The 25,245-nt window shown below is 42.5% G+C and overlaps 1 protein-coding gene across 4 annotated transcripts in view; it reads left to right on the top strand.

Moving 5' to 3' along the window:
- ryr1b (ryanodine receptor 1b (skeletal)) overlaps positions 1 to 25,245 on the top strand; it is a 140,020-nt gene that overhangs the window by 27,594 nt on the left and 87,181 nt on the right. For all 4 annotated transcript variants that reach the window (XM_061781085.1, XM_061781084.1, XM_061781083.1 and 1 more), the window contains exons 13-37: positions 516 to 637; positions 982 to 1,168; positions 4,052 to 4,187; positions 4,265 to 4,360; positions 6,106 to 6,224; positions 6,297 to 6,430; positions 7,512 to 7,753; positions 7,893 to 8,085; positions 8,272 to 8,488; positions 8,683 to 8,787; positions 9,480 to 9,583; positions 10,075 to 10,158; positions 10,237 to 10,396; positions 10,664 to 10,811; positions 11,389 to 11,594; positions 11,933 to 12,107; positions 15,465 to 15,673; positions 16,302 to 16,648; positions 17,067 to 17,202; positions 17,509 to 17,669; positions 20,040 to 20,202; positions 21,093 to 21,179; positions 21,253 to 21,479; positions 22,902 to 23,346; positions 24,286 to 24,846. In XM_061781085.1, the coding sequence (XP_061637069.1) occupies positions 516 to 637; positions 982 to 1,168; positions 4,052 to 4,187; positions 4,265 to 4,360; positions 6,106 to 6,224; positions 6,297 to 6,430; positions 7,512 to 7,753; positions 7,893 to 8,085; positions 8,272 to 8,488; positions 8,683 to 8,787; positions 9,480 to 9,583; positions 10,075 to 10,158; positions 10,237 to 10,396; positions 10,664 to 10,811; positions 11,389 to 11,594; positions 11,933 to 12,107; positions 15,465 to 15,673; positions 16,302 to 16,648; positions 17,067 to 17,202; positions 17,509 to 17,669; positions 20,040 to 20,202; positions 21,093 to 21,179; positions 21,253 to 21,479; positions 22,902 to 23,346; positions 24,286 to 24,846 (4,764 nt within the window). The remainder of the gene's footprint in view (positions 1 to 515; positions 638 to 981; positions 1,169 to 4,051; positions 4,188 to 4,264; positions 4,361 to 6,105; positions 6,225 to 6,296; positions 6,431 to 7,511; positions 7,754 to 7,892; positions 8,086 to 8,271; positions 8,489 to 8,682; positions 8,788 to 9,479; positions 9,584 to 10,074; positions 10,159 to 10,236; positions 10,397 to 10,663; positions 10,812 to 11,388; positions 11,595 to 11,932; positions 12,108 to 15,464; positions 15,674 to 16,301; positions 16,649 to 17,066; positions 17,203 to 17,508; positions 17,670 to 20,039; positions 20,203 to 21,092; positions 21,180 to 21,252; positions 21,480 to 22,901; positions 23,347 to 24,285; positions 24,847 to 25,245) is intronic.

Raw genomic sequence — 25,245 nt, 5'->3', positions numbered from 1 at the left:
TCTTTTGGGGGAAAGAATTTGCATTATACACAAGAAATTACAGTGATACCACCCCTATTCTGTCACAATTATAGAAAACCATAAATATAACTACATGCAACTGTGCCATCCACATTATCTGGAGGACTTCAGAATCAATATTTATCTAATAATATGACAAAACCAAAACATAAAATACATCATACTCACCAGCTACGCTGATTATTAAAGGTATTGATGTTTGCAGATTATTACAGATGGGTTTTGCTGGTCGAAGTTGGCTGTAACAAGTTTCCAACCAATCAAGATGGTTGATAAGATAAGCGGTACAGAAAATGGATGGATGGATGTACGCGTACTGGAAGCAGTGAAGAATAGACTGTTGGGAATATGTATAATTTCATGGAACAAATATTACAATTTAGGTTCTAAATGTCGGTCAGTGCTTCTGATGGTATTTAGGCCAGCTGAGAAGGCCTTGCTGGCTTTAATGGCTCACCACTGGTGGTATTTAATGATGTCGTCTTTGCTTCCAGGTCATCCTGCACCAAGAAGGACACATGGACGACGCCCTCACTGTGTCCCGCTCCCAGACTGAGGAGTCTCAAGCAGCTCGTATGATTTATAGCACCATGGGTCTCTTCAGACAGTTTATCAAGTAAGTCTATACGCAGGTCCACATATGAAAGAGCTTTACAATAAAACCACATCCCTCTACTTTCTATAGAGCTTTTCTCTTATTAGGGTTGCTGATGAGCTGGGGCCTATCCCAGCTGAGTTTGGGTGAGAGGCGTGGTACACCCTCGACTGGTTGCCAGCCATTCGTAGGGCAAACATAGATAAACAACCATTCACACTTACATTCACTCCATTATCAATTTAGAGTTTTCAATTAACCTAACATGGATGTTTTTAGTATCAAAATGAAACCGACTTTTCTGCTGGGATGTAATTTGGCTTAAAATACTTAATCTAAATGGATTTGTTTGCCTTCTCTCTCAGGGGTTTGGACTCTCTGAGCGGGAAGAACAAATCTCCCGGGCCTTTGTCACTCCCTCTGGAGGGCGTCATTCTCTCCCTGCAGGATCTCATCTTCTACTTCCGTCCTCCCGAGGAAGAGCTGGAGCATGAGGAGAAGCAGACCAAGCTCCGCTCCCTCCGCAACCGGCAGAATCTCTTTCAAGAGGAGGTATGCAAACAAACACGTTTGGCGCCATGGCCAACATGCGAGGAGGGTTTGAACTGACTAGTCGACGCGTTGACTTTACTACTCTACAACGAAGGTTAGAGCTTAAAGTCAATTCATTGCCAATCATGTGTTTTTGCTTAAACAACATACAACATACATATTTTGCTAAAAATGATACCGGGAGCACGATCACTTCCAAAATCCGCAAGTCTATCGTCAAATATAAGCACAGGTCCTATTCTTGTATGGGCTGAAATATGTGCCACCAGGAATTGTATTTGAATTTACAAACTGAATTTGAAAAACATAATTGAATTTGTATTAACTGAAGTCCAATAAATTTGAAAATGAATCTAAGAATTTTTTATCCTCAGTGAAAATTCTAATTATATATGTTTACATTCAGTTTGATCATTTCAGATTCAGTTTGACAAATTCAGTTTCAAATTAGCTGTGACAGACATCCAGGAGGCGGCACGGTGGCCGACTGGTTAGAGCGTCAGCCTCACAGTTCTGAGGACCCGGGTTCAATCCCCGGCCCCGCCTGTGTGGAGTTTGCGTGTTCTCCCCGTGCCTGCGTGGGTTTTCTCCGGGTACTCCGGTTTCCTCCCACATCCCAAAAACATGCATGAATTGGAGACTCTAAATTGCCCGTAGGCATGACTGTGAGTGCGAATGGTTGTTTGTTCCTATGTGCCCTGCGATTGGCTGGCAACCAGTTCAGGGTGTACCCCGCCTCCTGCCCGATGACAGCTGGGATAGGCTCCAGCACGCCCGCGACCCTAGTGAGGAGAAGCGGCTCAGAAAATGGATGGGTGGATGGAGACATCCAGGAACTGTAAGGAATAGCAATCGATTGGCGATACACAGATCTCATCTTCGGCCAATCAGCGTCTTCGTTTTTTATCACGTGACATAGGGATTCTCCGGGAAGTCAAGTCTTCAAACAGGTGACAGTATTTTAACCTTTATACCACCTTTTCTTAACCTTTGTGGAATGCATCATACGGTCAGAAAGAGAGAAAAAGGTGCTTCCTTTCGAACAGAGGAAGGGACATATCACACCGACGTGACTAAGTCGTCTTTCTGGTTCTTTCCCAACATAACGTTGTCCAGGCATTGAACTCCATGCCTTAGGCTGTACTGACTCCTAGGGGTAGAAATAGCACCCAGCACATCTCGACGCAGACAGCACTGTTTCAAATGAATTTAGGGGGTTTACATGAAAGAATTGGAGTCCAGCCCTTATGCAGCCCATTTTTGGACTTTGATGTATTCCACCAAAGACAAAACAGTTAAAGTCAAAGGTCAGAGGGCTGAAATTTGGCCTCACAGTTTTGAACATGTTAAACTTAAAAAAACCATTGCGCATTTTCCAAGTTATTAGAAATAGGAGATAAAATTGACGATACACTATTATTCCATTCTATGGCACTATTAATTCCCATTATAAATCACATTTTTCAATGTGTTTGGTGTGTATTTCCACCCCTAAACCACCAAATGGAACCAGAGACCAAAGCATTATGTTTTTGCAAATCCTAGCTGCTTATCTCCTGCTAATGTCCAAAAGAAAATGGACCAGGGCTGGACTCCGATTTATTCATGTAAACCCACTAATTTCATTTGAAACACTGCTTTCTGTATCGAGATTTGCTGTGTGCTGTTTCTACCCCTAGGTGTCAGTAAAGCCTAATACATGGAGTTCAATGCCTGGATGACGTTATGTTGGAAAAGAACCGGAAAGACGACTTAGTCAAGTCGGTGTGATATGTTGTTTCTTATGTTCGAAAGAAGCACCTTTTTATCTCTTTCTGACCATATCATGCATTCCACAATGGGTAAGGAAAGGTGGTATTTAGGTTAAAATACTGTCGCCGGTTAGAAGATTTGACTTCCCGGAGAATCCCTATGTCACGTGATAAAAAAACGAAGGCGCTGATTGGCCAAAGACGAGATCTGTGTATTGTCGATCGATTGCTATTCCTTACAGTTCCCAGATGTCTGTCACAGCTAATTTGAAACTGAATTTGTCGAACTGAATCTGAAATTATCAAACTGAATGTGAATATATATCATTCGAATTTTCATTGCGGATAAACAAATCTTACATTCACTTTCAATTTTATTGGACTTCTATTAATACAAATTCAAATTCCGTTTTTAAAATTCAGTTCGTAAATTCAAATTAAATTCCTGGTGGCACATATTTCAGCCCATATTCACGCCCCTCTGAAAAGGCACCCGCTAACACGTCACCAAATGCCCTCTTGTAACAGAGAAAAGACAGTGAGTATACTGTATTCTCACGTCTGCTTTGATGATGACATGATGACAAGCGGTGGTGGACCAACAATAAACGCTTACTGTGGGCCGGACTTGGCCGGAATAATGCCCAAAAAAAAGATCCAACAAGTGTTTTGCTCAACCCTTCATCCCCCACCCTCGGACACATGGCAAGCTCTTCTTTAGTCGAGTCACACTTCGACTCAAATCATCCATTTAAAAATCAGGCTCAGACACTTTCAATGCCTCACAGACAGTCGAAACTTAGAGAACTCGAGCAACAATCCACTTAACACAACCGGAGTTCAGTCCAATACATGAAAAGCATTCCCTCCTCCTCTTATTTGAAAAATAAATTATAGTACTGTAGTGAGTAGCAACCCAGCAGTTGTGTTATGTGAATTGAAGTTATACTTCTACAATTTCCGACTGTCTTCAAATCCGTGAGGGGGCTGAATGTGATTGGATTAGTATGTGAATGTGATTGAATGAGCGAGTCGCAGGGTAGAAGGAGGGGAGAGTGAGCATGTATTTGCAGGATCGATAGAAGCATTTTCCTGAACTGAACTGAATTTTTGCCATATTTTTCTCTGTCAGGGAATGATCACCATCGTGCTGGAGTGCATCGACCGGCTCAATGTGTACAACACAGCGGCCCACTTCTCTGAATTCGCAGGCGAGGAAGCGGCGGAGTCCTGGAAGGAGATTGTCAACCTCCTCTACGAGCTGCTGGGTATAAGAATCGCACACACTTAGTTAAAGACAGAGAGAGATGCATTCGACATGATTTCTTTCCCTTGATTTGGAAAGCTTCACTCATCAGGGGCAACCGCTCCAACTGCGCATTGTTCTGCGACAACCTGGACTGGTTGGTCAGCAAACTGGACCGACTGGAGGCCTCATCAGGTATCACACGATCCCTCCTGGAGGTTTTTAGTAGGATTTTGCATGAAAAATAATCAGTAATCAGTTAAAAAAAGTGGCATAAAAAAGCTTATTTCAGACAAAAGATGTAAGGTCCTGTACTTTTGTGTTTTCTGTAATTAGAAGATAAGTGACATTTTTATTTTACTTAAAAAAAAGTACACTATGCGCATTCATTTAGTTTTTGAGTACTATAATATATAGTATAAAGTACTATAATTAATAGAGAATAAAGTACTATAATTAATAGAGAATTGACATGTTTGTATCTCACTAGAAATAGCTTCTACTATGTTTTGCTCATTCAGAATTCATACAATTAGTATGTAATTGGTAGAAAACCAACGTATTCTTCTTTTACTCAAAAAAGATAGGTTATGTAATCAGTAGAGATTTTTGTCTTACTTGAAAAAACGTACACTCTGTACAGTAGTTAGATTTCATACAAAAAGTATAAGGTCATAGAATTAGTGGAGATTTACATAGTTCTGTTACTTGAAATAGCTTCTATTATGCGCATTCATTTACCGTAATTTTTCGTGTGTAAAAGTATAATGTGCAACCCCAACATTTACCCCAAAATCAAGAAAAGCCTTTTAAAAATGTGTCATACATGCAAATCAGTCGCCTTTCGGCGAAATTTGCCGTTTTGAACGCAAAATTGGCCATTTATGTAAAGCGTATAGATCCGCTGAGTTTTTCCTGGGGGAGGAGGAGGGGGGGGGGGGGGGGCGGGGGGTCACCGTCGACGTCACTGACGTCATAGACTGTTTCGTATTCCTTGAACGCTGGCAGATAGATCCATTCCACACAGCCACCATCCACACAGATGTAATTTCTGAATATTAGTCCGCATCAGCTCGGGAACCTGCTTTGTTTGGATAAGTCACAGGAGTTGACAAGACCAGAACGGCACGGTGTTCGACTGGTTAACACATCTGCCTAACAGTTGTGAGGATTGGGGTTCAAATCCCGGCCCTGTGCCTGCATGGGTTTTCTCCGGGTACTCCAGTTTCCTCCCACATCCCCAAAACATGCCTGGTAGGTTGATTGAAGACTCTAAATTGCCCGCCGGAGCGAATGTGAGTGGGAATGGTTCTTTGTTTATATGTGCCCTGGGATTGGCTGGCGACCAGTTCAGGGTGTACCCCGCCTCTCGCCCGAAGATAGCCGGGATAGGCGCCAGTCCAGTACGCCGGAAACCTTAGTGAGGATAAGCGGTACAGAAAACGGATGGATGGATTTCATTCAGAACATGTCATGCCCACAAATTAGTTGAAAATGTATGTATTCTTTTGTGACTTGAAAAAGCTTCCTTTTTGCATGTAAATTTAGTCAGGTTTCATACAAAACGGGAAAAGTCATGTAATTTGTAGAGAACTGACATATTTGTATGTTAAAGAAAAAAGCGTCCTCAATGAACATCAATTTAGTAGGATTTCATACAAAAAGTGTAACGGCGTCTAATTAGCAAAGAAATTTACATTTTTAAAGGTACTTGAAAAGAAACACTTATTCAACATTAATTTAGATGAAATTTGATACAAAAAGTGTAAGGCCCTGTAATTACTGTAGTACAATATGGACATAGTTTAGAACTCAGACCACTTTGAAACCATGGCAACATGAAGCATTTTGGTCCAGCCATGTTATTGGAATTTGTAGATTCCTGCTAAATTCTGATGAGAATACAAGTATTTTATATTTTTTTCTTTAATTTAACCTAGGTATTCTGGAAGTGCTCTACTGTGTGCTCATTGAAAGCCCTGAGGTGCTAAACATCATCCAAGAAAACCACATCAAGTCCATCATCTCTCTCCTGGACAAGCATGGAAGGAACCATAAGGTGGGTTTTTGAGGTTTTATATGATCCTCAAATGATATTTTACGAATATACTTTTTAACGTGGTGCATTTAGGTTCTAGATGTCCTGCGTTCTCTCTGTGTGTGCAACGGCGTCGCCGTGAGGTCTAATCAGAATCGCATCACGGAAAACCTGCTTCCGGGGCGCGACCTCCTGCTGCAGACCAACATTGTAAATTATGTAACCAGGTACTCAAACAGTTGCCGCAAAGGCTGGATTTACACTACAGGTCCAAGTGGCCAATTCCCATTTAATGCCTATAGAGTAGTGGTTCTCCAACCTTTTACACCAAATACATGCTGAAAAATTACTAGTCTCTCCATATACTCCCATTATGACCAACATTAAAGTACAGCAGCGTAGTAGGCGTTTTGATGTATTCATCTAAAATGAGGCAGAGGTTTTATTCCTAAAAAGTCTATTTAATATTGATGCAAGCCACTGTAACAATACGCACAGTTTCAATTTTAACACTAAATGTAGAAAAAAAAAAAAAAAACAATACCTAAATACCTGTGAATGTTTAAAAACAAAAAGTTCTAAAAGATAATATTGAAAGCAGTTGAGTGAAATATAACTGAGCTTTATAGATTAAAAAAAAAGTTTAAGCCGTTGTAAAATTATGCAGTTTGAAAATGTTATTCAATGATTAATTCAATGACTTAAGAGCGCCTGTGTACCACTTTTTTGTGTTGAAATCGGTTTACAATGCATTTGAAAAATGTGTTTAAATACCTTACAATGTAATTATGGCTGGTGTGAGGCGTAACTTTAGAACAAATGTTATTACTTTATATTCCATTATTATAACATGTTTTCTATACAAGTAGATTTTCTTTTAAACATTAGTTTTTTTGTGTTCAAATATGTTTACAATTTGTTGAAAAAGTACGTTTTAATAGGTTTAAATGTGTTTAATAAAAAAGGTGTACGGTTACTCTTTTTTATGGCTTTTCACATTATGCAGGTGGGCATGCATAACATACTGGTTTATTTTTGTTACTTTTAGTAGGTCTGGATGGTATTCGTTATCCCACTTTGTGCTTTATCAATTGGAATTCTTTGCAAATCAACTCCAGACCACTCTTCTAACTGAAGGTGTTACCTTTTGAGATTAAACAACATACTACATGGGTAAAGACATTTCATTTCAGGCTGACAGTAGGATCAATGCCAATTAATGTTATTGGCAAAAATAGAGAGCTCCAAAATTGAGGCGTGGGTGGTTCTGCTAATCATGATAATGATGATGGTCTCGTCTGTGCTCAGCGTTCGGCCAAACATCTTCTTGGGCACCTGCGAGGGCTCCACGCAGTACAAGAAGTGGTACTACGAGATGATGGTGGACTATGTGGAACCATTCGTGACGGCGCAAGCGTCGCACCTACGCGTGGGCTGGGCCATGACAGAAGGCTACAGCCCCTACCCTGGAGGCGGGGAAGGTTGGGGAGGCAATGGCATGGGTGACGACCTCTACTCGTACGGCTTCGACGGCCTCCACTTATGGTCAGGTAAGACACGTATCAAACTCTAGGCCAGATCCTGCCCTCCGTGTCATTTAATGCTGATGATCAGTGATGAAAACACTAATAAAATATTCCCTCAGCCTAGTTTTTGGATCTTTTAATGCATACTGTACTGTCCAATCAGGCACTGTTGCGCGCCAGGTGGCCTCACCCAGCGCACACACACTGGCCGCAGACGATGTGGTCAGTTGTTGTCTGGATCTGAGCGTGCCCAGTATCTCCTTCCGCATCAACGGTCACCCTGTTCAGGGCATGTTTGAAAACTTCAACGTGGATGCCCTCTTCTTCCCTGTCATCAGCTTCTCAGCAGGTGTCAAGTAAGAGCAGCATATATACAGTATCTATGTGGACTTGGAATCTGTTCTCTTTAAGGAATCCCTTGACTCAAAAAGTATTTTTTTTTCATTGTCAATTATCTAAAAAGAGAAACAGAAGGACACTGTTTCTCGTTAAATAAGTGATCTCTGTTCAGACATATGATTCAGACTTCCTGTCTTCTCCAGAGCTCGCTTCCTCCTGGGCGGTCGCCACGGAGACTTCAAGTTTATGCCCCCGCCGGGCTACGCGCCGTGCTACGAGGCTCTGCTTCCCAGGGAGAAGATGCGCATCGAGCCCATCAAAGAGTACAAGCACGACTTCAACGGTGTGCGGAATCTGCTTGGGCCCACCCTGTCGCTCACCCACACCTCTTTCACCCCCTGCCCCGTGGACACAGTTCAGGTAAAAAACAAAAACATTCAAACCTCTGTTTATTATTATTAGATAGTACATGCTGATATTATTTTTATTACATTTCATTATTTTATTTTCTATAATTTCCATCAGTTTTCAGTGTGAATAGAACTATTGTGTATATGAAGAGCTTTCTGTCTGTCTGTCTGTTCATGTACCTACCTATCTATCTGTCTCTGTAGATTGTGTTGCCGCCACACCTTGAGAGAATTCGAGAGAAGCTGGCGGAGAATATCCACGAGCTCTGGGCGATCACTCGCATCGAGCAGGGATGGACTTATGGGACTGTGAGTGTGGAATTGGCCCGCAAGACACACTCATATTTGAGGAACATAATAACTCCATCCATCCATCCATTTTATGTACAGCTTATCCTCACTAGGGTCCCGGCGTGCTGGAGCCTATCCCAGCTATCTTCGGGCGAGAGTCGGGATACATCCTGAACTGGTCGCCAGTCAATCGCAGGGCACATATGAACAAACAACCATTCACACTCACATTTACACCTACGGGCAATTTAGAGTCTTCAATTAACCTACCATGCATGTTTTTGGGATGTGGGAGAAAACCGGAGTACCCGGAGAAAACCCACGCAGGCATGGGGAGAACAAGCAAACTTCACACAGGGGAGGCCGGATTTGAACCCGGGTCCTCAGAACTGTGAGGGAGATGTGCTAACCAGTCGTCCACCGTGCCGCCTGTTTTTAATTAAATCAAATTAAATTTAATTGTATTGTAGTTTGCATTACAGAAAATGGATGGATGGATGGATGGAATTCAATTTAATGTAATTTAGTGGTCAAGGACTGAACCCTGGGCCTCCATGCTTGGACATGTTCCTCAGCACACAAGAAAAGCAATACATATATAGATATAGAAGCATTTTTAATGGCCTCATAGATGTATTACTTAAAAAAGCATTTCTGTTTGTTTGATATATTTTCCCCAATGAATAATTTACTGTAGTTATCTTTCATAGTTCAGAGACGACAACAAGAAGCTTCATCCCTGCTTGGTGGACTTTCAGAGTCTCCCTGAGCCCGAGAAGAACTATAACCTGCAGATGTCCGGAGAGACTCTCAAGTGAGCTTCTCGTTCAAACCCTCTTTCAGTTAGTTGGAAGTTGATGTGAGAAGACAGCAGGGATGGGGACTTGAGTCATTTCGTCTTGGACTGCAGTCGACTCGAGTCACTGTTTTAATGACATGTGATTTCAATTGACAAAAGCTAAAAGACTTGAGAATCAATTGGAATTCGGAGTTAAAGACTCAGTACCTGATTTGAAACATGATTAGGTGTTATACATTCATACATACAAGTTGGGTATATTGGTCAAATACTATCATTATATGTCCTTCTTGGTCTTCTCTCTTAATGAAGACAAGCTACTTTAGGTAAGACTGCATTGCTAAGGGCACTTGGGATTTGACTTGACTTTCCCCAAGACAAAATGGCTTGATACTTGCTTGAGACTTGATGGAAGGTTAAGACTTGAGACTGACTTGAGACTTGCACATGTGATCTCATCTCTGGAAGACAGTTTTGGTGAGATCTGCTTCCTCCTCCCCTCACAGGACTCTACTGGCTCTGGGCTGCCATGTGGGCATGGGTGATGAGAAAGCTGAGGAGAACCTCAAGAAAATCAAGCTACCAAAGACGTACGTTTGCTAACATGTTTTGACGGTTGTCACAAATATTTGACAGGTGGGGGAAAAACTGATTTTTCCCTTCCGTAGCTATGTCATGAGCAACGGATACAAGCCCGCGCCGCTCGACCTTAGCCACGTCAAGCTGACACCCAACCAGAACCAGCTTGTGGAAAAACTGGCAGAAAACGGTCATAATGTTTGGGCAAGGGATCGCGTACGGCAAGGGTGGACTTACAGCATTGTGCAGGTAAGGGCTTTTACTTGTACTTTCTTTTTAATTCACCCTGAAATATTGTTCAAAATGGGCTGAAATTTATTGCGTAGTCTATACATTTTTAGTCTACTTGGCGGACGTGCACAAAATTCTTCAGTCTATTTCTATAAAACGTTTTCAGCATTCTATGTCTTCCAGTACTGTTTGATTAGCCATTTTAATTGATCGTTTGTCAAATTACTTGCCACGGTTAGTGGGTGCCATTCACGGCATTACATGTTTTCTAAACATGTCTCTCAGGACATCCTCAATAAGCGAAACCCTCGTCTGGTGCCTTACAACTTGCTGGATGAGAGAACGAAGAAGACCAACAGGGACAGCGTCAACAATGCGGTCCGCACACTTATTGGCTACGGCTACAACATTGAGCCTCCAGACCAAGAAAGTAGTGAGTCATCTTCATACAGTTACACCAATGGTTGGCATAGCTTGGGGTCCGCAAAATTGCAATCGAACGATGTTGTATCATTTAAAAAAACTGAATACCTACATATGAGGCGAGCTAATAAATCAAATATAATAAGCAAATCACTCCTTTCTACCTTACCTTTGGGCTAATTAAAATCTCTAATATGATTGTGACATATCATCACATAATTCTGACATCCCTGCGTGAATAAAGTATTGCTATTACAGTAATAAAGTCCTATTTGTTTAAGACCAAAGACAAAAATGTAGAGCTATTTTTAAGAGAATCAAGATGTCTATTCCAGAATAAAAGGCTCAATATTACAAGAATAACATTATATCTGTAATATAAATTTTTAAAAATATGATTTTATGTTTTATTTTTACTTGAATATTGCAATATTACGACTTTATCTTTTTTTTTTTGCAGGATTACAAATTTGTATCCCGACAAAATATGTTGTTGTTCTTGTAAAAATGTAAAGTTTTTCTTAAAAATAAATAAATAAATAAAATTAAAAAACGGCCTCGTGCTCTTCTGCGTTACCTTCCTGCAGCTGGCCACGGCCAGGAGAATATCCGCGGCGACAAGGTTCGGCTCTTCAGGGCCGAGAGGTCATACGGCATCACGCAAGGGAAGTGGTACTTTGAGTTTGAGGCCGTAACCACGGGGGAGATGCGAGTGGGCTGGGCTCGTCCGAGCGTCGGCTCTGACACCGAACTGGGTGCGGATGAGCTTGCTTACGTCTTTAATGGCAATAAGGTCAGTCCAACTCTTCGGCTTCTTCTTCTATTTGAATAACAGTCAAGTGCTGAGAGTCTAAAGCAGGAGTACACACACATTTTTTTTACATCCTAAATGTTTAAAACATGAAAGACCCCACACATAATGAAAAATTGGTCGTGTGTTCTTACTGCTCTTATAGTGTGTGGTGTACTTGCTTTTGCTGTCATCATGAGGCTATTACTGTTGTTGATAGGGATGTTGTTTGTGCCCATTATTCAAATTGGCCAGATTATCTCTATGTGTGTACAACACTTGACAAGTGTTGATGTTACTCAAATATTTTTTGTACTCACAATGACAATGTGATGTTTCAGGCACAAAGGTGGCACATTGGCAATGAGCCCTTTGGTCGTCAGTGGCAGTCTGGTGACGTGGTGGGCTGTATGATCGACTTGACGGAGATGAACATCATGTTCACGCTAAATGGCGAAATGCTGATCAGCGACTCTGGTTCAGAGATGGCTTTCAAAGATATTGAAATTGGAGAAGGTGAGCGTTTTAAGTGGAACCTCTTTTTTTTTTAAACCAAAAGACACCGTTTTCTATGTGATACTATTATTATTTTTTTTTTAAATTTGGGCATTTCCATTTCCTGAAGTTCTGAAAGGTACGAAAATCCATACCCATCCGTACAAATCAAACCATACCCTAAAATGTTGTAGCACTAATCATCGAGGTCATTGCAGCCCTATGGGGGGCACAAGCCAGTGCAACGGGTTCTTCGGCAGAAAGAGAAGAGGAAAGCACAGAGCCTAGAACTGAATGTGGGGACTTTGAATGTTGGGACAATGACAGAAAATCTCGGGAGTTGGTTGACATGATGATTAGGAGAAAGGTTGATATATTGTGTGTCCAGGAGACCAGGTGGAAAGGCAGTTAGGCCAGAAGTTTAGCGCCAGGGTTTAAATTATTTTACCATGGTGTAGATGGGAAGAGAAATGGAGTCGGGGTTACTTTAAAAGAAGAGTTGGCTAAGAATGTCTTGGAGGTGAAAAGAGTATCAGATCGAGTGATGAGGCTGAAACTTGAAATTGAGGGTTTTATGTATAATGTGATTAGTGGCTATGCCCCACAGGTAGGATGTGACCTAGAGGTGAAAGAGAAATTCTGGAAGGAGCTAGACGAAATAGCTCTGAGCATCCCAGCTAGAGAGTTGTGATTGGTGCAGATTGCAATGGACATGTTGGTGAAGGAAACAGGGGTGATAAAGAAGTGATGGGTAAGTTTGGTATCAAGGAAAGGAACTTGGTTGGAGGGACAGATGGTGGTAGACTTTGCAAAAAGGATGCAAATGGCTGGAGTGAACACTTTTTTTCCAGAAGAGGCAGGAACATAGGGTGACCTACAAGAGCGGAGGTAGAAGCACGCAGGTGGATTACATCTTGTGCAGACGATGTAATCTGAAGGAGGTTAGGGGAGAGTGTGGCTAGACAGCATAGGATGGTGGTGTGTAAGATGACTCTGGTGGTGGGGAGAAAGATTAGGAAGACAAAGGCAGAGCAGAGAACCATGTGGTGGAAGCTGAGACAGGACGACTGTTGTGCAGCTTTTTGGGAAGAGGTGAGACAGGCTCTCGGTTGACAGGAGGAGCTTCCAGAAGACTGGACCACTGCAGTCAAGGTGATCAGAGAGGGAGGGAGGAGAGTACTTGGTGTATCTTCTGGCAGGAAAGGAAAGAAGGAGACTTGGTGGTGGAACCTCACAGTACAGGAAATCATACAAGGAAAAAGGTTAGCTAAGAAGTGGGACACTGAGAGGACCGAAGAGAGGCGAAAGGAATACATTGGCATACGACGTATGGCAAAGGTAGAGATGGCAAAGGCCAAACAAGAGGCATATGATGACATGTATGCCAGGTTGGACACTAAAGAAGGAGAACAGGATCTATACATGTTGGCCAAACAGAGGGATATAGATAGGAAGGATGTGCAGCAGGTTACGGTGATTAAGGATAGAGATGGAAATATGTTGACTGGTGCCCGTAGTGTGCTAGCTAGATAGAAAGAATACTTCGAGAAGATGATGAATGAGGAAAATGAGAGAGAAGGGAGAGTAGAAGAGGCAAGTGTGGTGGACTACGAAGTGGCAATGATTAATAAGGGGGAAGTTAGAAAGGCATTAAAGAGGATGAAAAATGGAAAGGCAGTTGGTCCTGATATCATACCTGTGGAGGTATGGAAGCATCTAGGAGAGGTGGCTGTGGAGCTTTTGACCAGCTTGTTCAATAGCGTGTGCGAAGCGTGTGCGAAGATGCCTGAGGAATGGAGGAAAAGTGTGCTGATGCCCATTTTTAAGAACAAAGGTGATGTGCAGAACTGTGGGAACTATATAGGAATAAAGTTGATGAGCCACACAATGAAGTTATGGGAAAGAGTAGTGGAGGCTAGACTCAGGACAGAAGTGAGTATTTGCGAGTAACAGTATGGTTTCATGCCTAGAAAGAGTACCACAGATGCATTATTTGCCTTGAGGATGTTGATGGAAAAGTACAGAGTAGGTCAGAAGGAGCTACATTGTGTTTTTGTAGATCTAGAGAAAGCCTATGACAGAGTACCCAGAGAGGAACTGTGGTACTGCATGTGGTCTGGAGTGGCAAAGAAGTATGTTCGAATAGTAAAGGACATGTACGAGGGCAACAGAACAGTGGTGAGGTGTGCTGCAGGTGTGACAGATGAATTTAAGGTGGAGGTGGGACTGCATCAGGGATCAGCCCTGAGCACCTTCCTGTTTGCAGTGGTGATGGATAGGTTGACAGATGGGGTTAGACTGGAATCCCCATGGACCATAATGTTCGCATATGACATTGTGATCTGCAGTGAACGCAGGGAGCAGGTTGAGGAACAGTTAGAAAGATGGAGGCATGCACTGGAAAGCAGAAGAATGAAGATTAGCCGAAGTGAGACAGAATATATGTGCATGAATGAGAGGGGTGGTGGGGGAAGAGTGAGGCTACAGGGAGAAGAGATAGCAAGGGTGGAGGACTTTGAATACTTGGGGTCAACCGTCCAGAGCAATGGTGAGTGTGGTCAGGAAGTGAAGAAACGGGTCCAAGCAGGTTGGAACGGGTGGAGGAAGGTGTCAGGTGTGTTATGTGACAGAAGAGTCTCTGCTAGGATGAAGGGGAAAGTTTATAAAACAGTGGTGAGGCCAGCCATGATGTACGGATTAGAGACAGTGGCACTGAAGAGACAACTGGAAGCAGAGCTGGAGGTGGCAGAAATAAAGATAAAATTAGAAATGAGCTCATCAGAGGGACAGCCAAGGTTCGATGTTTTGGAGACAAAGTTAGAGAGCAGACTTCGATGGTTTGGACACGTCCAGAGGAGAAATAGTGAGTATATTGGTAGAAGGATGATGAGGATGGAGCTGCCAGGCAAGAGAGCTAGAGGAAGACCAAAGAGAAGGTTGATGGATGTGATGGATGTGAGGGAAGACATGAGGGCAGTTGGTGTTCGAGAGGAGGATGCAGGAGATAGGCTTACATGGAAAAGGATGACGCGCTGTGGCGACCCCTAAAGGGACAAGCCGAAAGGAAAAGAAGATCGAGGTCATTTTTTAAAGGTGGGTTACATGTGTGACAACAAGAATGGATTGGGAAGAATGTGCCACATGCCGAAAAGCAACAAGTCATTGTTGTTTACTTTACTGTTTGGCTGTTCCTTTTAATTTCCACACAATTTACAAAGAAACACAAGCAATATTAGGATTTACTATTCCATGGTCATCATCTGAACTGGATTGTACCACTTAGAATGTTGGCTTTATACAGACCGCTGTAACTTAAGCCTTAAATCCGTTCTTCTGTTTTTTTTTTTTTGCTTTGTTTTTTTTTTTTCTACTCTTCAGGTTTTATTCCAGTGTGTGCATTGGGCTTGTCCCAGGTTGGAAGGATTAATCTTGGCCAGAATGTCAGCAGCCTGCGCTACTTTGCCATCTGTGGCCTTCAGGAAGGCTTCGAGCCCTTTGCCATCAACATGAAGCGAGACATTACCATGTGGTTTAGCAAAAGCCTGCCCCAATTTGGGCCCGTCCCCGCTGACCACAACCACTTGGAGGTAACTGTCGAGTGGTTCTTTTATTGGATAAATGACTTTAAAATAAAATAACTGGCAGCACAGAGAATATCAGCCCCGGCCTTCCAGTGTGGAGATTGCATGTTCTCCCTGTGCTTGCTTCTTCACACATTCCAAAACATGCTTTTTTTGAGGCGGGAATAAGTCCCAAGTCTTAATCCTTAAATTTCAAGCAAGTCAATACATTATTTGGCTTAAGCAAGTCATAAGTCAGTCATACAATCTTGCACAGTCACAGCACCTATTCGCACATTAGCCACTTTGCAGTCAGTATCTGTACTTGCTTTAGTTAGCTGTAATAAAACATTCACAAAAATGGTCTCCGGTATTGGCTATTCTTATTTTTGTATTGTATTGTTTATCGTGTTGCCTATTATTTTTATTGTATGTATTGCATATGCAAATTAAGTATTTTCTTCCTAAATAATGTTTAAAAACAAACAGTTCTTAAAGATTAAATGCAAATATATTACTTAAAGGATAATACAACTGAACTGTGCTTAGGCAGTGAGTCTTTTGCCTTCCACGAGAAGGGGCTTGCGAGAATCACTGTGACAAAAAATGGACAGATGGATGACATCGTTTGTCTATTTTGTCATCAATCCTTTAGGTGTCCCGCGTGGATGGGACAGTGGACAGCGCCCCCTGCCTGAAGCTGACCCACAAGACTTTTGGCTCGCAGAACGCCAACACAGACATGATGTTCCTCCGGCTTAGCATGCCCGTCCAATTCCATGAGACCTTCAAGATCCCGGCGGGTACCACGCTGCTCACCCGCGCGCTTACCATACCCGAGGATGAAGTGCTGGTGGTGGAGCCCGACTCGGAGTTTGAAGTTCTAAAGAAGTCGGCCAGTCGCAAGGAGCAGGAGGAGGACAAGAAGGAGCCGTCTGTACCAAAGGAGATCTCTGTGGAGAATGAGAAGGACACTATGTCAGAGAAAGGAAAGAAAAGAGGGTAAACGTGACTTTAAATTACAATAATCACCTACAAATTCGTGGTTCAGATTTCACAAATTAGCATTTTTTTCTTTCAAACCTATCTTCAGTTAGTTACTGAAAAAAATGACAGTTCTTATTCGAGATTTTAACTTTTTTGCTATTTCTGTTATGCCCTGAGATGCCACAAGATGGTGCCAAAGTCCTGCTTATAGCAAAGTAGTGTGTCTGAAAGCAAGTACAGCGGTACCTTGACTTATGAGTGTTACTCAGTTTAGCCTGAGTTGTTAGGGGAAGTTAGGAGAGTCTTCGCTGTATGTGCCTGCCCACACGTGATTCAGGTGTATTATTTCAAAATCATATGTCTAAGCCGTCCGGTCTCTATCTCCCACAAATGGATTTAAGAGCAACCTAATTTTCTCTTCTCTGCACCTTAGATTTTTCTTCAAAGCCAAGAAGGTGGCCATGACACCTCTTGCACCTCCTCCTGCCCCTCCTACAGTGCCCCGTTTGGTGGAAGACGTGGTTCCTGACGACCGAGATGACCCTGAGATCATCCTGAACACCACCACTGTAAGACACACCATCATGTTGGGTTTTCATTGTTGTCATAGATGACACTCAAATAAACTGCATTGATACTAATAATAGTGGCATTGAGGGGGATGTGCAAATTTGAGGTGGTTGGTAAGGGGGATGATATTTGTAGAAACGTATTCTTCTTGGAATAGTAATAAACAATGTTACTTTACAGTATATTATAGGGATGTTTGTTTTAAATGTATTGTTAGAATATGCAGCAGTACAATACAATACACATGCAGCCAATATTTGAATACGGTATGATTCTTCATACTTTTTCTGTCATTTTCCTTCTAGTATTACTATTCGGTGAGGATCTTTGCTGGACAGGAGCCGACCGGCGTGTGGATCGGTTGGGTTACCCCTGATTACCACCAGTTTGATCCAAATTTTGATCTCTCCAAAGTACGGAACGTCACTGTTACTGTGGGTGACGACAAAGGCAACATACACGATAGGTTGGTACATCTTACCTGTCACTGCTTATTTACTATTATCATTTCCCCTTGGAATCAGTGTGTTGATGGTTATTATCATTAATTATTCACTTTTTTCGTGTGTCCAGTTGAAAATGTATGTACAAACCCCAATTCCAGCGAAATTGTGACATTTTGTAAAACGTCAATAAAAACAGAATGCAATTATTTGCAATACTTTTCAACCTATATTCAATTGAGTACACAACAAAAACATTTATTGTTCAAATTAACAAACTTCATTGTTTTTTTTTTATTGCAAATATTCACTCATTTTGAATTTGATGCCTGCAAAAAAAGCTGGGACAGGGACATTTTGACCACTATATTACATCACCTTTTCTTTTAACATCACTCAATAAGCCTTTAGAACAGGGATGGGCAACTTAGAAGATTTTTTTGTCAGCGCTACCAGGGGGCCACAAGGGACCACGATTTTCTTGGTTGAGTTTTCTCTTAACGAAGCTTTTCGCCATTGCGTCAATACTCTCTCTTCCTGCGGATTTTCATTATGGTGTCACTCTTCTTCTGTAACGGAGAAGATCTGGGGTTATAGCAAGAGATTTCAGCTATCTACTGGTGAATGTTATTATTACAACGTAAATCTGCTCTGTTACGGTAGGGGAAACGAAGAATTTAATTTTTTTTTTTTATCTAGGGGCCATTTCAACTGTGGGCCACATTTTCCTGTTGTTGCAAAGTCGTGAGCAACTTTCATAAAATTAAGAATAATTAAGAATGTTTTTTTAAATAGCCCCTGAAAACACATACAGTATATTATATATTTTAAATACTTATTCCAATGAGTTTGCTGCACTGCCAAAGGCATATTGCTTGCCATGATATCTACCAGCCAAAGGCTCAGCTGCACTGTATTTATTTACAGGGTAAACTTATGGCGAGAGTGCAAAGAAGAAACTTTTCTTGTCACCTTCGTACTATGTTCCGTGTGGGAACCTACTAAACAATACAAGAAAAATCTGGGCAACAGAAGAAAAGATGAGAATAAATACAAGAGTGTTTTCTCAGATGAAAGACTGTCATTAAAAAACTGGGGGAAGAAAGAATGATTGGAGAATACCTCACACCTCACACTCCAGCACATACCAATGGGCCATTATCTGCGCAGGGCGCAACATTTACAACTGAGAGGCATCTAATTGTCAGTGATGAAGTTGGTAGTCTCAAACCAAACCATCATTTGACGGAGCTCTGGTAGGGCTGAGGGGCTCAGAAAATCCTGGGAGTTCTCATGTGTGGTGCTGTTGTAGCGTAGGCGCTGGCCACATGTATTCTCTGTATTCTGTATTCTCAAATGTTTAAAATCCCCAACCCCCCCCCAAAAAAAAGAAAAAAAGAAAATCCCCCCCCAATTTTGTTCCCCCTAAAATTAATTGAGGGGCCACTCCAAGTGTGCCACATGCGGCCCACGGGCTGCCAGTTGCCTATCCCTGATTGAGTGTAGTACTCTTGCCAGTCTAGTACCCGCACCCTTTTACTACGAAGCCTCGCTGTTGTAACACGTGCAAAATGGGGTGTGGCGATTGTTTTGCTGAAATAAGCTGAAAAACATGTTACTTGGATGAGGGCATATCCATCCATCCATCCATTTTCTGAGCCGCTTCTCCTCACTAGGGTCGCGGGGGTGCTAGAGCCTATCCCAGCTATCATCGGGCAGGAGGCGGGGTACACCCTGAACTGGTGGCCAGCCAGTCGCAGGGCACATACAAGCAAACAACCATTTGCACTCACATTCACACCTACGGCCAATTTAGAGTTGTCAATTAACCTACCATGCATGTTTTTGGGATGTCGGAGGAAACCGGAGTGCCCGGAGAAAACCCACGCAGTTCATCAGTTTGAACATTAAATATGTTGTGTATGTTTTCAATTGATTATAGGTTGAAAAGGATTTGCAAATCATTGTGTTCTGTTTTTATATACATTTTACAAAACGTTCATTTGAATTGGGGTTTGTATTTTAAGGGTCTGGACGATGGACAAACCTAGCCCCCGACACCAGTTTTACCGATCAACACGAAATTGGGTAGACATGTCTAACATAAAGGGCTCAAGGACCCATCCTAAAGAATAAACAGAAAGACGACCATTTCAATTTGAAGCTGTCATTTCAGGTGTATTCCAGGGCGCGTACTTTGACGAGCTCTCGAAATTACCAAGCTTTTTAGACTACGCCACCAAATATGGGTGGAACATGGTGTCAGGAAAGTAAATAGAAAATTACCCCCCGTCACCAGATTCACCATTCGACACGAAATTGGGTGGACAAGTCGCATGTAACAGGACTCACCCAAACGTGTCAGTGGAAGATTGAAAGATGTTTCTTTGCAGTATGAAGCACAGCAACTGTTACATGGTTTGGGGAGGGGACCTGGTCAGCACTCAGCAGACTCGCTTCAGCCAGGAGGACATGGTGGTCGGCTGCCTGGTGGACCTGGCCACGGGCCTCATGACCTTCGCTGCCAATGGCAAGGAAATCAACACCTTCTACCAGGTGAGGAGACCCATGTCCACACTTCATGAGTTACTGCAAACCTGGGCATAAGAAACAAGTAAAAATGTAGTAAAATAAGGAATACGATACTTAATTTAGGGAAAATCACCTGCCAAGAGAAGAGGAAAATTTGACTTGGTGAGAGATTTATTGCGTTAGGGGAAGCATAGCCAGCCTAAAAAAACAGCTGTCTTAAAATTTGTGTATTTATACTAACTAGACCTATAGAATTACGGTATTTCTTATTTAATAGTTTGGCAGACAAAGAACAAACATCTTTTGCCTCTATTTGAGATACAGTGGTACCTTGATTTACGAGTGCCCAAACTTACTGGGTTTCTCGAGTTATGTGGCAGTTTAATTTACGATTGATTTTCAGACACATTGCCCTTCGAGTGAAGTGGAAAAGAAAAGGAGAACCACACTCACTGATGCACTTTTAGCCATTTATTGAATGGGACAAACAGCCAACCACACAAATACAGAATGAAAACCCTCCCAAGGAGCATGGAACAGATATTAGTTCAGTTAGTGACTGAAGTGAAGTGAAAAAAGGAGAGCCACAGTCACTGATGCACTTTCAGCCAATTATTGAATGGAACAAAAAGTAAAATGCACAAATACAAATGAAAACACTCACAAAGAGAATAGAGGGGACAACCGCTTAGCAAATGGCCAACCAGAGCTGGAGTTAGAACTCTTTACGTTACTCACTAGCCTCCGCTACATGTCACGAAAAACGGGGAAAATTGATTTAATATACATGTAAATTGAGTTACAAGCTTGGTGACGGAATAAAATAAGTCAAGGTAGATTACATTTAATATTGGTTGGATGTAATTTTTACAGTCTGATTCCAGTGTAGCAAACCAACAAGTGTTTTGTCTCAGGTGGAACCCAACACAAAGCTATTCCCTGCCGTCTTCATCCAACCTTCCAGTCAAAACATGGTACAACTGGAGCTGGGAAAACTCAAGGTCTGATCCTGACTCTCACGTTTCTCCTCTCACTTGCTCCAAGATTCTCAAGCTTTGTCCGCTCTGTCCTCAGAACATCATGCCGATCTCGGCTGCGATGTTCCGCAGTGAGCGCAAGAACTCGGTGCCCCAGTGCCCCCCGCGGCTGGACGTCCAGATGTTGACCCCGGTCATCTGGAGCCGAATGCCCAATCGATTCCTCAATCCGGAGGTGGGAAAAGTGAACGAGACGCTGGGCTGGATGGTGGAATGCACTGAGCCGCTCATCATGATGGCCCTGCACATCCCGGAGGAGAACAGGTAGGAAGGCGACACTAGCCAGGGGGCAATGTACTCTATTTGCAAAAGTATCGCCATTGCACTTACTGGGTCGGGTAACGTATTTGGTATTATCATTTTTTTTGTAAAAATTATTTGGCTTTACATTTTGTATGTACAGTATGTTAGAAGTGGGAAGTATATGAACCCTTTGGAATTACTTGAATTTATGTAGTATATATAAGTATAAACAAACTGAGTGTGCTTAAACTAATACCACACAAACAAATATGTTTTCATATTTTTATTGACATTAACATTCACAGGACAGGCAGGAAATTGTAAGTGTACTCTTGGATTTAATCACTGGTTGACACTGCACGGGCAGCAATAACCTCAACCGAATGTTTCCTGTAGTTGCAGATCAGACGAGTACAGCGATCAAGATGAATTTTGGACCATTTCTCTTTACAAAACTGTTGCAGTTTAGCTGGGATTTAGATTCCTGGGATGTCTGCTTTAAATAGCTCTCTTGAGGTCATGCCACAGCATCTCAGTCGGGTTGAGGTTATCACTTTATCTATAAACTTGTATAGCGCTGGAAAAGGTTAAAAAGTATCTCTAAATGACTTCATGGTTAGATATATTGTCTATATTATAAATGGAAGAACTTCAGCACTGTTATTTCTCTTCCAAGGAGTGGCCGTCCTGTAAAGGTGACTGCAAGAGCATACTGCAGAATGCTCAATGAGGTAAAAAAAAACCCTAGAGCAGTGATTCTAAAGTGGTGGGTCAGGACCCAAAAGTGGGTTGTAAACCCATTTTGTGTTCTTATTTTAATCAAGATCCCACATGGAACATATTCGGTAAGCGACAGGAAGTGTAGCTACCTCACACTTTGGCCACTAGTTTACTCTGTAAACAAATACAGTGCAGCTCAGCCTCTGGTTAGCGGACTTCATGGAGAGCTATATGCTTTGGACAACAGAATGGCTTCAGAAGAAAAAATACGTGTTCTGGATTGGCCCAGTCAAAGTCCTGACCTTAACTCGATTGAGATGCTGTGGCGTGACCTCAAGAGAGCTATTCACACCAGGCATCCCACGAATCTTGCTGAACTACAGCAGTTTTGTAAAGAAGAATGGTCTAAAATTCCTCCTCATCATTGGGCTACATGAAGATTTTATAACCGATTTATTCTGAAATTTAAGAAATTCCAAAGGGTTCACATACTTTTTCCTCCCACTGTATATTGAAGGTTATGTTTTTCCCAATTTTGTGGTGGCCCCTTGGAGGCCATGGCTCCCTTAGCATTTTCCTATATTGCCTAATGGGTGCCTCGAGTCACTAAAATACAGACGGCGGGCCGCAAATGAGCGGTAGTTTGGACACCCCTTTTTTTACAGGCAGTGTGAAAGGGGTTTAAGACATTTCAGTCATTTGTTGACGTGGCTCTATTTCCAGGTGTATTGACATTCTGGAGCTGTCGGAGCGCCAGGATCTGATGAAGTTCCACTACCACACTCTCATGCTGTACTGCGCTGTGTGTGCCCTGGGCAACAACCGGGTGGCCCACGCGCTGTGCAGCCACGTGGACGAGTCACAGCTCTTCTACGCAATCGAGAATACCTACCTGCCCGGTCCACTGCGCAGCGGCTACTATGACCTCCTCATCAGCATCCACCTGGAGTCGGCCAAGCGGGCGCGTCTGGGCACCAACAAGGAGTTTATCGTGCCCATGACGGAGGACACGCTCAGCATCAACCTCTATCCGGACGTCAAAAAGGCCCATTCCCTGCCCGGTGTGGGTCTCAACACCTGCTTGCGACCTAAATTGCATTTCTCATCAATCAACTTTGTGGGGATGGATCCCGACCTGTATACGCTTAGTCCCATTTTCCCACTGCAGGTAAAAGACATGTTGAATTGATTCATATTTCAAAATATGCAAAAAATCATGCAAAAGTGGAGTTTATCACTAACCTATGCTAACACCAGAGGGGGGGAAACTGTTTGGCTAAGGTAATTTAATGGATTACAATTACATACATTTTTTAAATAAATTATGTAATCTCGTTATATGTAATTAGTTACTCCCTAACACTTGTCACGGGGCTTTTCCATGCCACACCAGCGGGAAGCCCGGTCCCTACGATGGCTGTCACGTCAGACTTTTCAAAAAGAAATTTTTACCTTGTTCTTCCGCCTTCTCTCTGTGACGTGTGCACACTCATGACCGACAACAAGGCGTTCTAAAGTGCCCATGCCAGCCTGAAGCCCTGGTCCTCATGGTGGCTTTCAACTCAGACTTAAAAAAAAAAAATCTCCCCTCCTCACTCGTGCATCTTTCTCCGTGTGACATGCATGCACTCATGATTGAGAAAGACGAGCTCTATAGAATAAAATAGAATAGCTATTATTGTCAGTGAAGTACACAATGAAATTGGAAAGCAGCCAGAAGGGAAGATGTATTTTCGGAGTGTAGGCATAGCTAGCGACCTCACTGCACGTGGCAATTGCGCCGCATAACTGCTTATAAAAATGAGGGCGCTCAAGTTCTTATATAGTCGGCGAGGGGTAACTCATGCCAGGGCCCAAGTGCATCACTGGGCCCCGTTTTTGCCATGCCCAAAAAAGTCATGAAAACTGAAATGGTGAAAAACAGTTTAATGCTATATCTTCAAAATACAGTACTGCGTAGTGCTTAGTCTTTCCATTATCTCCAAAGATGTATATGGTATTTACAAACAAATATTTGAATTCACTTTACAGGGTCTTTAAGATTTTTTTGGGCTTCTGCATTATTTACACGTCAACCCTATTAGTTTCTGTCTTTCCCCCACTTCAGGAGCTGAAGACCTTGGCGATTAGCATGCTAACCGAGGCTGTGCTGGATGGTAGCCAGGCCATGCGCGACCCAGTGGGAGGCAGCGTGGAGTTCCACTTCGTCCCCATACTCAAGCTGATCAGCACGCTGCTCATTATGGGCATCTTCAACGACGAAGACACCAAACACATCCTGAAGATGATCGATCCCAACGTGTTCAGCGGAAAGGAAGAAGAGGAGGAAGAGGCAGTAACGGAGATGGTGAAAGGGGAAGGGGACGGAGAAAGCGAGGAGGAGAAGGAGGAGGCGGATGAGGCCGAGCTGGAGGTTGAGGGTGTGGACGAGGAGGAAGAGGAGCTGAAATCTTTGGAGAAAGGAGAGCATGAGAATGATGAAGAGGCTGAGCCGAAGGAGGAGGCAGAAGAGAAGAAGGAAGAAGGGGACACCAAAGGTGGAAAGGTAGATGGAGAAAATGCAGAAGAGGAGAAGGAGGCAGAAAGGCTGGAGGCAGAATTAAAAGAAGAAGAGGGTCCTGAGGAGGGATTGCTCCAGATGAAGTTGCCAGAATCTGTCAAACTGCAGGTTAGTCTGACAATAGGAATGAGAGAATGCAATATCTGTCGAAATTGCATTAAGGCTGAAGCGTTGAACTGAACTGAAATGGTAGGGATTAATTGAGTTGTTGAAATTTGGAATGTGAGTGGAGGATGTAAATATGTAACTTTATGTGATAATGGAGAAAGTGTAATACTGGACAATGAGTGCATTTGGGGCATGTGATAAATACTTTCTTAGATGTCCTGTATGAGCTGAACCATTTGAAGATGGAATGGTTTGAGGAAATGTGGTAGGAGGAGGTCAATATGTAAAATATTTCTTAATTTGGGAGTTTAATTGTGAAAATTGTAGAACTTTTAGAATGTGATAAATTGTTCAGTGACCTTGATGTACTGAAGAAGCTGAACATCTTGAAGTTGGAAT

The sequence above is a fragment of the Phyllopteryx taeniolatus genome, chromosome 8, assembly GCF_024500385.1.
Source record: "Phyllopteryx taeniolatus isolate TA_2022b chromosome 8, UOR_Ptae_1.2, whole genome shotgun sequence".
Taxonomy (NCBI): Eukaryota; Metazoa; Chordata; class Actinopteri; order Syngnathiformes; family Syngnathidae; genus Phyllopteryx; species Phyllopteryx taeniolatus.
Note: the sequence above shows the minus strand (reverse complement) of the source record. Positions and strands in the feature narration are given on the sequence as shown.